Source organism: Bos grunniens, chromosome 16 (genome assembly GCF_055505025.1).
Source record: "Bos grunniens cultivar Pamir isolate PY7600 chromosome 16, Bosgru_T2T1.0, whole genome shotgun sequence".
In the NCBI taxonomy this organism is placed as follows: domain Eukaryota; kingdom Metazoa; phylum Chordata; class Mammalia; order Artiodactyla; family Bovidae; genus Bos; species Bos grunniens.
The window spans coordinates 76,977,728-76,992,017 of NC_141180.1; the positions used below are offsets into that span (position 1 = coordinate 76,977,728).

At 39.7% G+C, this 14,290-nt stretch overlaps 1 protein-coding gene across 1 annotated transcript in view; it reads left to right on the plus strand.

The window, feature by feature from the left end:
• The window catches only part of LOC147357049 (complement factor H-like), a 94,733-nt gene that overhangs the window by 15,228 nt on the left and 65,215 nt on the right, over positions 1 to 14,290 (plus strand). Inside the window, 2 exon segments of the mRNA XM_086342945.1 lie at positions 9,830 to 10,012; positions 11,548 to 11,724. Coding sequence (XP_086199071.1) covers positions 9,830 to 10,012; positions 11,548 to 11,724 — 360 coding nt within the window.

The following is a 14,290-nucleotide window of genomic DNA, read 5'->3' on the forward strand; positions in this document are numbered from 1 at the left end:
TTTATCCTGTTTTGTACCCTCTGGCTTTCTTGGACTTGGGTGGCTATTTCCTTCCATATTTTAGGGAAGTTTTCAAGTATTATCTCCTCAAGTATTTTCTCATGGTCTTTCTTTTTGTCTTCTTCTGGGACTCCTATGATTCAAATGTTGGGGTGTTTAACATTGTCCCAGAGGTCTGTGGTGTTGTCCTCATTTCTTTTAATTCTTTTTTTCTTTTTTCCTCTCGGCTTCATTTGTTTCCACCTTTTTATCTTTCACCTCACTTATCTTATCTGCTGCTTCAGTTATTCTATTGTTGGTTCCCTGTAGAGTTCTTTTGATCTTATTTATTGCATTATTCATTATTGACTGACTCTTTTTTATCTCTTCTAGGTCCTTGTTAAACATTCTTGCATCTTCTCAACTGGTCTATTTATCTGTAACTCCATTTTGTTTTCAAGATTTTGGATCATCTTTACTATCATTATTCTGAATTCTTTTCAGGATAGACTCCATATCTCCTCCTCTTTTGTATGATTTTTTGGGAATTTATCATGTTCCTTTACTGGATGAATATTTCTCTGCCTTTTCATTTTGTTTAGATTGTTCTTTTTGGGGTGGCCTTTCTGTATGCTGGAAGTTTGTCATTCCTCTTTATTGTGGAGGTTGCACCCTGTATGTGTGGTTGGATGTGTGACTTGTCAAGATTTCCTGGTTATGGAAGCTTGCGTTCATGTTCTTGTGGGTGGAGCTGGATCTCTTCTCTCTGAGTGCAGTTAAGTGCCACGTAGTGAGTTTTTAGGTGTCTACGGGTTTGGTGTGCCTTTGGACAGCCTGTATATTGAAGCTCAGGGCTATGTTCCTGTGTTGCTGGAGAATTAGCATGATATGTCTTGCTCTGGAACTTGTTGGCTCTTGGGTGAAACTGGGTTTCAGTGTAGGTATGCAGGGTTTTGGATGTGCTCTTGTCGATTAATGTTCCCTGGAATCAGGAGTTCTCTGGTGTTATCAAGTTTTGGATTTAAGCCTCTTACCTCTGGCTTTCAGTCTTAATCTTACAGTAGCCTCAAGATTTCTCCATCCATACAGCACTGCTGATAAAACATCTAGATAAATGGTGAAAAGAATCTCCACAGTGGGGGACACCCAGAAAGGTTCACAGAGTTATATGGAGAAGAGAAGAGGGAGGGGGAAGATAGGTGAAGAGGGGAATCAAAAGGGGAGAGAGCAGTCTAGCCAATAATCAATTCCTTATGTGCTGTCCACAGTCTGGAACACCCAGAGAGTTTCACAAAATTAAATAGAGAAGAGAAGAGGGAGAAGAGAGATAGAGGTGACCACGAGGAGAAGAGGGGCAGTCAAAAGGGGAGAGACCAATCTAGCCAGTAATCAGTTCCCTAAGTGTTCTCCACAGCCTGGAACACCCAGAGAGATTCAGAGTTAAGTAGAGAAGCGTTGGGGAGGGAGGAGATAGAGGTGACCTGGGGGACAATAGGGAGAGTTAAAAGGGAAGAGAGCAATAAAACCAGTAATCACACCCCTAAGTAAAAATGGGTACTGAAGATTAGATTCTTAAAGGTACACAATTGATAACAGATACCAAAAATCAAAGATTAAAAATTTAGAGTAGAGTAGCAGTAGTAGTAGTCCAAATTAAAAATTTAGACTCTGAAAAAATACAACATTAAAAAAATACAAAACCAATCAGAAATTATAAAAAATACATATGTGAAATTTGCTTTAAAAAATAAGGTCTTTTTTTGCAAGGTAACAGTACATTATAAAAATGAAAATTAAAGGTGTAATAAAGAACTGAAAAATTTAAAACAAATGATAACATTAAAAATATATCTAGGAATTTCTCTGGAGCAGTTGAGGGCAATGTGGGGTCAGTTCAGTTTCAGATAGTTCCTTGTTCCAACTTATACTTCTTTTCAAGGTCTATAGGCCCCCTCCAGTGCTTAGTCAATGCTAACTACAGGGTTTCAATCTGTTGTGCCTGTCACTTTGAGAGCAGTTCCCTGTTACTTGTTTGTTTTGGCTTCCTCTGTTTGCAAGTCTCTTCAGTGTCTAATTTCCACCCTGACGCAAGGGAGTGAAGGTGGTCACTTATTTAGGCTCACTTGTTCAGTCGTGCTGTGGGGAGGGAGGAATACTGCAAACAAATATCACTGGTGTGTGTGGGGAGTGCTCACAGTGTATGGACCACACTGGGTTTCCCTAGCTCATGGTGGCTGTGCTTTCCCTGTCTACACTGCTCAGACTCCAGGTTGCTTTGAGGGGAACTTTCCAAAGCGGGCCCTATGTTGCATGCACTTCCCAGGTTTAAGCTGCTCAGGTTCAGGTTCTCCACAAAGGCATAGACTTGGCTGGGCCTGCGTTTTTTGCCCTTCCCAGGTCCGAGAAGCTCAGGCAACCAGGTCTTGGCAAGCACACTGTCCCGGTTGTGCAGTGAGTCTTATCACCTCTCTGGTCCCACTCGCTCGGTTTACTGGATGCGCCACCAGAGCGCCGTCTCAGGTGTGTCGTGTGTCTCCTCTGGGGAGCTGATCTCAGGTTGCAACCCTCCTGGCAGATGTCAACTGTCCAATATCCCAGGAAGACATGGTTAGCAAATGGGAGCCTGTTCCCAGTTTGGTGGAGGATGCCATCTCTGGGGCCAAAGTTGCCCCTCGCCTTCCAGCTCTGGCTGTCGCCTGCCTGTCTCTCTGCCTCCGGTGGGGGCGAGGAGCCGGTCAGCAGCCTGGAGCTCTCCTTTGGCATTTGCTCAATCCTTTGTTCTGTGAGCGGGCCAGGATGTGGCTTAGGTTAGAGCTTTTCTTTCTCTCTCTCTCTCTCTTTTTTTCCCTTCTCTCTGTCTGTCCCACAGTTTGGGTTGCTATTTCACGTTAGCTCCCTCAGATTGTACTCAGGGCATTCAGGACTGGCCCTTAACCCTAAGCAATGCAACGGTGCCTTCCCCACTTGCTGGTGGCAGACATGAGCATCTGAGCTATTTCTCCGCTTGGAGTTTTGGTTAAGGCACATATTCTGTGTGTGTGTGTGTGTGTGTGTTTCCCCTCCCTGTTATGTTGCCCTCTTCCTGGTGGCTCAGTGGTTAAAGCATCTGGCCGCATTGCGGGAGACCTGGGTTCAATCCCTGGGTAAGGAAGATCCCCTGGAGAAGGAAATGACAACCCACTCCAGTATTCTTGCCTGGAAAATCCCATGGACAGAGGACCCTGGTAGGCTACAATTCATAGGGTAGCAAAGAGGCAGACACAACTGAGCGACTTCACTTTCTTCCTTTCTTTCTTTCTTTCTTTCATTTTATGTTGCCCTCTGAGATTCCAAAACTTCCCACAGACCCACTGGTAAGAGGGTTTCCTAGTGTTTGGAAACTTCTCCCCTTTCACGACTCCTTCCCCAGGACGGGTCTCTGTCCCTAACTCTTTTGTCTCTCTTTTTGGCTTTTATATTTTGTCCTACCTCCTTTGGAAGAGAATGGGCTACCTTTCTGGGTGCCTTTCTGCCAGTGTTCAGAAGTTGTTTTGGGGAAGTTGCTCAGCATTCAAATGACCTTTTGATGAATTTGTGGGGTACCCCGTCCTATTTCTCCTCCATCTTAAGACCGCCCCCACTTAGCATTTTCTTAATTGTTTTGTTTTATTTTGTAGGTCTTTCCTTTGTCTTATGCTTATTGCCTATATGTCTCTTTAATATATGTTGTAAAGCTAGTTTGGTGGTGCTAAATTCTCTTAACTACTGTTTGTCTGTAAAGGTTTTAATTTTCCATCAATTTTGAATGAAATCCTTGCCAGGTAAAGCAATCTCGCTTGTAGATTTCCCCCTTTCAGTACTTTAAATATATCCTGCCATTCCTTTCTGGCCCGTAGGATTTCTGCTGAAACATCAGCAGTTAATTGAATGGCTTTTCCCTTGTGTGTTACTTGCTGCTTTTCCCTTGCTGGTTTTAATATTCTTTCCTTGTGTTTAATCTCTGTTGGTTAGTATGTGTCTTGACGTGTTTCTGCTTGGATTAATCCTGTATTGGACTCTCTGTGCTTCTTGAACTTGATTGACTATTTCCTTTCCTATGCTGGGAAGGTTTTCAATTATAGTATCTTCAAAAAAATTCTCAGTGCCTTTCTTTTTCTCTTCTTCCTCTGGGACCTCTATAACTCAAATATTGGTGTGTTTAATACTGTCCCAGAGGTCTCTGAAGCTCTCCTCAATTATTTTCATTCTCTTTCCTTTACTCTGCTCATCAGCAACTATTTCAACCATTCTATCTTCCAGCTCACTGTTCCATTCTTCTGCTTCAGTTAATCTATTATCGTTTCCTTCTAGAGTATTTTTAATTTCAGTAATTGTGTTATTCATCTTTGTTTGTTTATTCTTTATTTCTTCTATATTCTTGGTAATTGTGTTAATTTTGTTGATTGCTTCTTGGTATTTTATACATTCTATTTTCAAGGTTTTGGAACATCTTGACCATCATTATTCTGAATTTTTTTGCAGGTATTTGAACTATTTCCTCTTAGGGTTTTTTTTTTTTTTTTTGGTCTTGTGTGCTTCTAGTTTGTTCCTTCATTTGAGCAATATTTTTTTACCTTTTCTTTTTTTCATTATTGCATTTGATGTCTCCTTTTCTCAGGCTTTCAGGTCGAATTCCTTCTTCCTTTTAGTTTCTGCCCTTGCTGTGTAAGGTTGTGCCAGTGGTTTGTGTAGGCTTCTTTTGGGTGTGACTTTTGTTTGTACTCTGGTGAAAGGAGGTAAGTTCTTTGTTTGCTTTTTTCCCTCTGATGGGCAGGGCTGTATGAGGTGGCAATCCTGTTTACTGATGACTGGGTTTGTATTTTTATCTTTTTGTTTTTTGGGTGTGGCATCCTACACTGGGTGCTGCTGGCAGTTGGGTCATGCCAGGTGTAGACAAGCGGAGGCCTTTATGGGAGTTCTCACTAATAAATACTCCCTGGGCTTAGGAGTTTTATGGCAGTCTAGAGTCTTGTCAGCGCTCCCACTTCAAAGGTTCTGGGTCTGATCTCTGGCCAAGGAAGTGAGATTCCACAGGTGGTTTGTAATGGCATTAAAGGGGATAAAACAAACACACTAAAACAAGAAACGAACTACAAATCTCAGACAAATGGCAGATACAAAATCAGGAAAGTACTAACAAAAAAATGGGAAACATACACACACATATACACACATAAACAAAACCAAAATAGTGAAAAAAATAAAAATAAAAGTAGAAGAGATTGATCCAGTGAGCAAAGGAAAGTAAGAATGATATCAACTAGTTATTAACAAATCTGACTAAAAGCATAAATGGAAAACAAAAACAAAGCCATATGTCAACAGGGGAATAAAATAACTAAAGCAAAACAGACTAATAAACATAATGAGGAAAAGCGAGAAAAGGAAAAAAAATAAAGAAAGGCTAGAGAAGCAAATTTAAATAGAGGTAGATAAAGAAGTTTTACATATATTAAAGAAAAACAACAACAGAGGAAAAAAAATAAGAAAAGCAAGCAAAAGAATATATGTGGAAAAATAGTGATAATATATATTGTTTTAAAGCTTTGAAAATTAAAGAGGAAAACAACCCTCAAAACCACAAAAGCCCTTTCTAGGGGACTTGCATCCCTGTCTGGTGTATCTACAGCTGTGGCAAAGATAGTCTGTGTGATCCTCATTCCATTCAGACTCTCACTGGTCAGCTGCTTCACTTTCCAACAGTCTCAGTGCTTCAGCTCTGTCGCAAATATTTGCCCTCCTGTGCAGCTCTGTCCCTGCTTCAGGCAGAAGTATTTAAAGGAAATTAAATGTGTGGTTAAAAATTTTTCTCAAAAGTGTAAATAGATTTAATTGTAGTATTAAAATCAACAGCTACAACAACAGAGAGCAAAAAACAAGTAAAAATTTAAAAACCCAGTAGCAACTACTGAATAAATTAAAATTTAAGAATAATAAATGTTTTTCTTGGATCAGCTGTCAGCATCCTTTTCCTCAATGTGAGTCACAGTCCACCTCACCTCCCTAGGATGCCCTCCAGTTCTGGGCTGGTCTCTTACCTGTTGTGGCCACAGCCCAGACTCTAATCTGGTCCTACTCTTTCATGTTCTTGCTCTCATGTCTATGTCTTCCAGTGCTAGTGTGTTTTCTTTTGCAGGAACTCTCACTGTCGTTTATATATTCCATAGATACAAAGTCTTCCAGGTAATCATGTGGATTCAATCTTCAGCTTGTACCACTGGTGGGAATGTTTGGTTCTATTCCTTAGACACCTGCCCCTGGATTTCACTTGTGGTTTTATCTCCACCTTTGCATGTGAGTCGTCCACAGGAGTTTACTCCTGAGGTTCCCCTGGAGGACTTGGGTGTGCCCCAGGGAGGACCGAATGTGGAGGTGATGCAGTTGTTTGGATTGCTTGAGCCCTGGAAGTACCAGGTATTAAGGGGAGCCACTGGGTAGGACAGCAGGAAATATGGTGCAATTAGGGTTTTCGTAGCCTCTGGTTGCTCTGTCCTTGTGGGATTGAGCTAGGGAGTGACACAGGAGCTTGGATAATGGAGACCATGGCAACGCCGGATACATAGCTGTGGCTACTGTCACAGGAGGTATGTGACTATTAGGGATTTTTTCTAGCTTCTGAAAGCTCTGCACAGTGAGGATTGAGCATGGAGGTGACACAGCTGCTTGAATTATGGGAACCCTGGCAGTGCCAAGAGTGCAGGGAAACCAACTGTCTCAGCTGCAGAAAGCGATAGTCCTATTAGAGTCGTTTCCTAGCTTCTGGCATCTGGCCATCAGAGAGCCTCTTTGGCTGGTCCTTCTCTGTTGCTTGACCCCTTCAGGAGCTTACAGACCCCCCACTTGGGGTCATTGTCTGTTGTTCATCACATCAGGACTTAAAGATCACCCTGGCTGGGGTCCTTCTTTGTTGCTTTGCACGTCAGGTCCTTAAAGGGCCACCCTCTCTGTGTTGTTTCAGCTGTCTGGTGCTGATATGTGCAGAGAAAGGCTATAGAGATGGCTCCATTCTCTGTGTGTTACTCAGCAGTATCACGCTGCCTCCAGGTTAGCTGGCTTTCCTTCATAAGCAACTCCCACTGTGCTCTCCTCTCTCGGGTTCCTTCACACCATCTCCCTTCAGTCAACAATAGACCTTGCCATGGGATTGCTTTCCAAACTCTATGTTCCAGCTCCAACCTTAAGCCCTTTCTAGGGGACTTGCATCCCTGTCTGGTGTATCTACAGCTGTGGCAAAGATAGTCTGTGTGATCCTCATTCCATTCAGACTCTCACTGGTCAGCTGCTTCACTTTCCAACAGTCTTAGTGCTCCAGCTCTGTTGCAAATATTTGCCCTCCTGTGCAGCTCTCGCCCTGCTTCAGTTCCCAACCCCAGATGCAGATCCACTTCTACTCGCTCTCTTCTTTTTTTGCCCTCCTTCCTTTGTCCTGCTGAGTGTTGCCTGGTTCTATATATTCTTTTCCAGTGGTCAGATTCTCAGCTGGTGTTCTGCAAGATCTTCTGTGTCTGGAGGTATATTCCTGATGTATCCATGGAGAGAGATGTACTCCACCTGCACCTACTCTTCCGCCATCATGGATCTCATCATGGTATAGAGCCCACACCTCACTCCAAGTCAGGATTGCTGTGGGTGGTTGTCAAATTTCTGTTGTTGGGCTGGGATAAAAAGCAATGGATATCTTGTTCTTCTCATTTGAACATACTTCTCAGTTGATCATTTTTCTTGATTCTCTGTGTTCATATCTGTGCATTAGACTAAACATCCACTTGTCCTAGTCTTTACAGATTGGCCTCAGAAGTAGAACCTTTCCAGAATTCAACCTTTTCAATCAGCCTGGCCAGAATTTTGGTTACCTCTTTAACCTCTCTGCTCATCCAAACTTCTGTGTTTGTAGTCAGCCTCCTCCAGGAGTCAAGAGTATGCAGTAATCTACAAGTCAAAATACTTGGTGGAACAGGCAATTGGAGTTTATCACCTCACTCACTCTGCACTCACTGACTTGGGGAAAGGAGCTGTGGTTAATGCCTGCATGCTAGTTCAAACCCTGTGCCTTCTGCACCATGATTTAGTTCTCTGTAGTCCCCAGGCACAAATGCAAACTTTGGGTTTCATCAGCTCTCAGGGACAGGTTAGTTAGAAGCCAATTCCTCAGGCAGAACTGGAAAAGATGAAGGTCCAGATGTGCCGTCTGACTCCATCCATGGAGAAACTGGGAGTTGCTTACTCTTCATTAAGCTAGGGGAAGACCTGTGAAAAGTGCTGGTACAGATTTATAACTGCCACTTCATTTCTGTAATCCCAGGAGATTGGAAATCCTAGGCCTCCCAGAGGTAGGTAAATTGGAAGCTGGACCCTGGACTGCTGCTGCTGCTAAGTCGCTTTAGTCGTGTCCGACTCTGTGCGACCCTAGAGACGGCAGCCCACCAGGCTCCCCCATCCCTGGGATTCTCCAGGCAAGAACACTGGAGTGGGTTGCCATTTCCTTCTCCAATGCATGAAAGTGAAGAGTGAAAGTGAAGTCGCTCAGTTGTGTCCAACTCTAGAGACCCCATGGACTGCAGCCTACCAGGCCCCTCCGTCCATAGGATTTGCCAGGCAAGAGTACTGGAGCGGGACACTGGACTAGCATTTGCAAAATCAGAGACCTAGATTGTGGATCAAACTCTTTGCTCCTCCAGGAGAAGCTGGAAATTGAGTGTTCCCTTCAAATTGTATGGATCTGCTGCATGGATTTTATTGCAGGAATGTGTCTTAGTTTTCCCTGCCACTTAGGATTTTGACATTTTCTCACTTGCCTTGAATGCAGAACTTCTCATCTACTGTTTCTATTTTGAATCGAAGGAGCTGATATACACATAGTTGTTAATTCAGTGTGTCTGTGGAGGGAAGGAGAGGTCAAGGTGGCCTATTCCACTCTCTTACTAATATCACTGCAGTATTTCCAAATTATATGTGTTGGGCTTGTTTGCTTTTCTATTTTTAGTTTTATGGAAAAACAATTACTGATTTTCAGTCTTTATCATTACTATTATTGCTATGTAATTTTAAAATTCCCCTCAGCACACTTTTGTGTCATCCCATAAATCATATAAAACTTTACTTATTATGGTTTTATTTTCATTCAATTCAAAATATTCAGTTTGCTCTTTTGATTTCTTCTTTATCCATCAAGTACTAAAATAAATTAGCTGAATTCTATGAAGATGTCTAGTAGGTGACAGAATTGTACTTTTCCAAGTTTAGTTATTCATGGTTTGAAGGATCAATATTTTGTCCTTAGTAAAATGAATGGATGTATTGATCTTTGTCATCTTCATTGAACTCCATGTACTGATATGGCTTTAAGCACTCAGTTTTGATGACAGCATTTCAACTTCTCAGAGACAAAGGCTGGGGTCATTATGGTGGAAGATTCTGTGATCGTCACCTGATCTGTGTTCTGGGTTGTGTAAGAGATCCAGACTAGACAATACTTTCTACAAGTCCCAGGAAAGGAAACCCATTGCTAAAAGATTTCTGACATGCTGTGGGATTCCAGATCCTTTAGACAAACAGATTTCTAATAATTTCCTATAAGGGATTTGGAGTATTTTAAATCTTGCTTTGTTCTAGAAAATAGAAATCAAGTGTTTTAGTTTAATATCTTTGGAAATTCATAGTTGTGTTTTTTTTTTTTTTTCTTTTATCTTACACAGGACCTTAAATGATTAGAAGTTTTCTTGGTTTATAGTCATAAATGACCCCCCTTTTTTGTATCATTATCTTATTTTGGTCCTTATGAAATGTGTATCAAATATATGCTTACCTTTTCTTTATGTTTTCTCCCTTTTAGAAACATGTTCAAAATCCAATATAAGGATTGAGAATGGATTTTTGTCTGAATCTACCTTTACGTATCCCCTAAATAAACAAACAGAATATAAGTGTAAACCAGGATATGTAACAGCAGATGGTAAGACATCAGGGTTAATTACATGTCTGCAAAATGGATGGTCAGCTCAACCTGTATGCATTAGTAAGTAATTCATTATCTTAGTATTGTTTATCCTGATGATAACTATACAGAAGTATTCTTTAACTTTGTTCTTTTTTCCTTTTTCTTTCTTTCTTTCTTTCTTTTTTTTGATGGGGTAGGGTCATATGAAGGGTTTTGTGGTTTCATGGATGTATTTGAAAAGATCAATTACAAAGCTTTGAAAAATGTATCTTTTTTAAAAAATTATCAGTGGAGTAGAAAATCATTGTACCTTTTAGTTCAACGTTTTGTCACTTTAAAACATCCTGTGACTAAAATCTAATTTTGCTAAGAGCCTTACCTCTCTTCCGGGATAAATTCATTTATTTTCAGCTGAGACCTTTATGCTGATTGCCTCTGCTTTTATTTTAGGAGACTCTTAAGCCAGAGTCTCTGCTCCTAAGCCTAAAAGTTATGTTTTTAAGCAAAGATGTGAGGCCATGGTGCATAAACTTCAAATAATACGATATATAATTCATATGTTTGAGTCTCTAGGATAGATATCCTTGCGAAAAATTCTCTTTTAGGAAATCGTCATAAACATCCAGTTAGTGGAGACAGAGAAACACTTCTAGACAGGGCCAAATTCTGCTGTGCTGAAGGTTTTTCTTGTAGCAATACATAGATGTTTATGAAGATTTTCTAAGAAAAATTAATGAGTTTGTCTTATTCATCCCAAAGCTACACAGTGATATTTTTGAAGTGATATTTTACATACTCACTTTAAGTGAAGTGGGTATTTATAATATCCCTTTCTACTGTTTTCATTTTATTTTTCCAGTGTCTATATTACTACAGGCACTACACCCTCAAAATGAAAAAAGTTGCACATATCAAACTTATTTTATTTTAATATATGACACTTTTCCATTATAACACTCTTTTTATGAAAAATGTCTCTATTATTATATGTTACTAGTATAATTTTGCTTTAACATATTATGAAATTTGAAGCAAATTATTTAAACTATTAACATCAGTCTATGGTGTTAGTGAAAACAGATTGTTTGTTAACATATTTTCTTGTAAATAGCTATAAATAATAGAATTATGTGTGTATTGAATCTTGGTAAGTATAAAAGAATATACAACCATTAGAAATATAGTTGGAAAAGGAAAATCAGCATGTGAATTTTAAAAACTTTATAGCATCTTTAAAAAAATAACTTGCCTTTTGAAAATTACTTTTTTTCAATGAAGTTTTCCCTGGCAAATATGTCACAACTGCTAATTAATTTGGCATTTATTTTAATACTAGCTTTGGGAAAAAATGCATAAGTACAGCAACTGAGGAACATGTTCATAAAGTAAATAATTCAGGAACCTTAAGTGTTGAGAAAAAAGTTGCATAGAAATACACTTGTTTTCACTTTGAGTAATTATTTCAGGACAGTGATATATCACTGGCATGTTTGGCTAATTTTTTATGATTAGTACATACTAATTGGTGAAGCCCTTTTCCCTTGAGATGAAACTCAATCAAATTGCCCACTAAATAATATTAGAAATGAAATCACAATCCCATTATCCCTTAGAATCCTGTGACAGGCCAGTATTTGAGAAGGCCAGAGTCAAAAGTGATGGCACGTGGTTCAGGCTGAACGACAGACTGGACTACGAATGTCTTGATGGGTATGAGAACCGAGATGGACGCACCACAGGCTCCATAGTATGTAGTCAAGACGGCTGGTCTGATAAAGCTGCATGCTATGGTAAGCACTCTTTTCCAGATGTTCTTTCCTTGAAGATAAGCAAAATTTAACAGTAATTGTCAGAAGTGTTTTATTTTTACACTGATCTAGAATCATCTTTAAGGAATCATGCTTCCTTCTACTTTAATGTAAACTGGAAGGAGGGGAAGTTTTAAAGTCCAACGACTCACTCAATACCAAAATGACAGGGTCTTGCAACCTGTTCAAGTATTTGCTCGTAAGTTTCTGCTTATACCTCCTACCTTGAATGTTAACTTCTGCAGGTTTTGACAGGTGCTTTTTATTTTCTGACTTTGACAAGTTCTGAGGGCAATGACATGGATCTCTTTTATTTTGCCAATGAGATGTGTTTTTTCCAGGTTTAGAAATAGGGCTTCAGTCTCTGGTAAGCTGAGTGGATGTTGAGTGTCCCAAGTCAAGGGAAGAGTTATGTGCAAACTTTGGCAGCAAAGTAATATTTGGAAAATATGAAGGTGGGCAGATTCTTCTGAATGAGAGAGGATTTTATGAGCTGAAGCTGATATGAGGCAAAGGAAAGATGAGCGGGGTTATTTCAAGGCATATTAACATTGATTGATTTTATGATTCATGAAAAGCCATAGGGAATTTTAAGAAAAGGAATTATATAATTTTATTTGGATTTTTGAAGGCCGTTTGTGGATTTTTCTGCATGCTGTGCTTATGATGGACAAGAGAAGATTCAAAAAACCATGTGGGGTGAAAAAGTGTGGGGATTAGATAAATTCTTGGCTGAAGTGTTTCAGGGCAGAGAATAGATTTGGGATATATTTTCCTGGTAATAAATGCACATAACGTTGCTAAATGTTGGTTGTCAGAAAGAGCAAAAGTTGAAGGGACTCATGTTTTGAATACCATTTTCTCATACACAAGTAAGCAAATGGAAATGACTTTATACATGGTACTGGCAGGAGAAAGAACACTCTTGCAAGAGCATCACAACTTTGACCTGAACACATTGTGGTTGGGCCAATGGCGACCATAAACATTGGATACATCAACTGTAGTGTTGAATGCATAGGTTTAAACAGGAGATATACACATGAGATTATCACTCTCTAAATAATGACATCAGATTAGAAAAGAATGTAGAATGAAAATAGAAGAAAGCTCAAGACTGAGTCCTGAAGTTTCCAACACTGAGGTGTCTGACAGAAGAAGAATAGATGGCGAAGTGGACAGAAAGAAAGAAGGACCCAGAGAATTTAGGAGGAAAAATGTAAGAATAAATGTTGCATAGATTGGAAAGAAGAAAATGATTTAAGAACAAGGGATAATAAATTGACTAATAGTAATTTCTATGGAATCAGCTTGAAATGGTTCTATATCCAATTCCACCATTTGCTAAATATGAATCTAAGGGCAACAACCTATTTGAAGCTTTGTTCACTCCTCTGAATCTGTAAAATGATTTAATATTTATAAATGTTCTAATATTTCAAAAGATCTTTTAGTTATTAAAATAAATTATTCATATACACTTGTCATAATACCTGCCATACAGTTTAGTCAAAGAAATTGTAAACTAATTACATTAGAATAGTTACACTAATTAATACTTCTAATTCAGTTAATAAGCCAGGTTAAAAGACTAAAAATGTGGTGCCAACATTAATTGTGAGAGATACAGTTTCAGATGGAGTAGGTAGGGAAAGACCTACTTAAAACCTGCTAAATAAATTATTAGTAAGAAATGCAATACAGCATGTGGACATAACTCTTTGAAAAGGCTTGGTTGTGACAGAGAACAAGAGGTTCAGGATAGAGATTTCAGGTAGACACACAGGGGAAGCTTGTTAGAGGAACAGGCCAGGCTTGTTCAACAGTTTTCAGAGCCCAGGTAATTTCACTTTCAGGCTGTCAGCAAGCACCTAATATGTGCCAGAAGTGGCCTAAGAGTAATTGTGAAGAATACAGTGGGGGACAGTGGAATGTCTTTCAAGAGTTTTCATGCCAGTATGAGAAAAAAAAAAGATGAATTAAAGCAAATAATGAACCAAAAAGTAAAAATATTTCTATTATATTGTTCCAATAAGTGTATTCTAAGAACAAAAGAATCCAAGTGCTTAGAAAGTAGGAAGGACTGCAGATCAACTTTATGTAGGAAGACGTCTATGCAAAGAGAACCTGGAAACCATTCATCAGCAGAGGCACACGCCTTTGCAGCAGCCGTGGCAGCAAAGCAATTGGCTTATTTAAAAAGATCAGATGGTAAAGAATCTGCCTGCAATGCAGGAGACTTGAGTTCAATCCCTGGGTCAGGAAGATCCCTTGGAGAAGGGAATGGCAACCCTCTGCAGTATTCTTGCCTGAAGAATTCCACAGAAAGAGAAGTCTGGTGGGCTCTAGTCCATGGGGTCAAAAAGAGGCATACCTGAGAGACTACACTTTCACTTTCAAAATTTCTGAGCCAGCTGACAGTAAAATATCCACTTGCATTGTGGGAGACCTGGATTGGATCCCTGGGTCGGGAAGATGCCTTAGAGAAGGGAATGGCAACCCACTGCAATATTTTTGCCTGAAGAAGTCCATGGAATTTTGGTGAGCT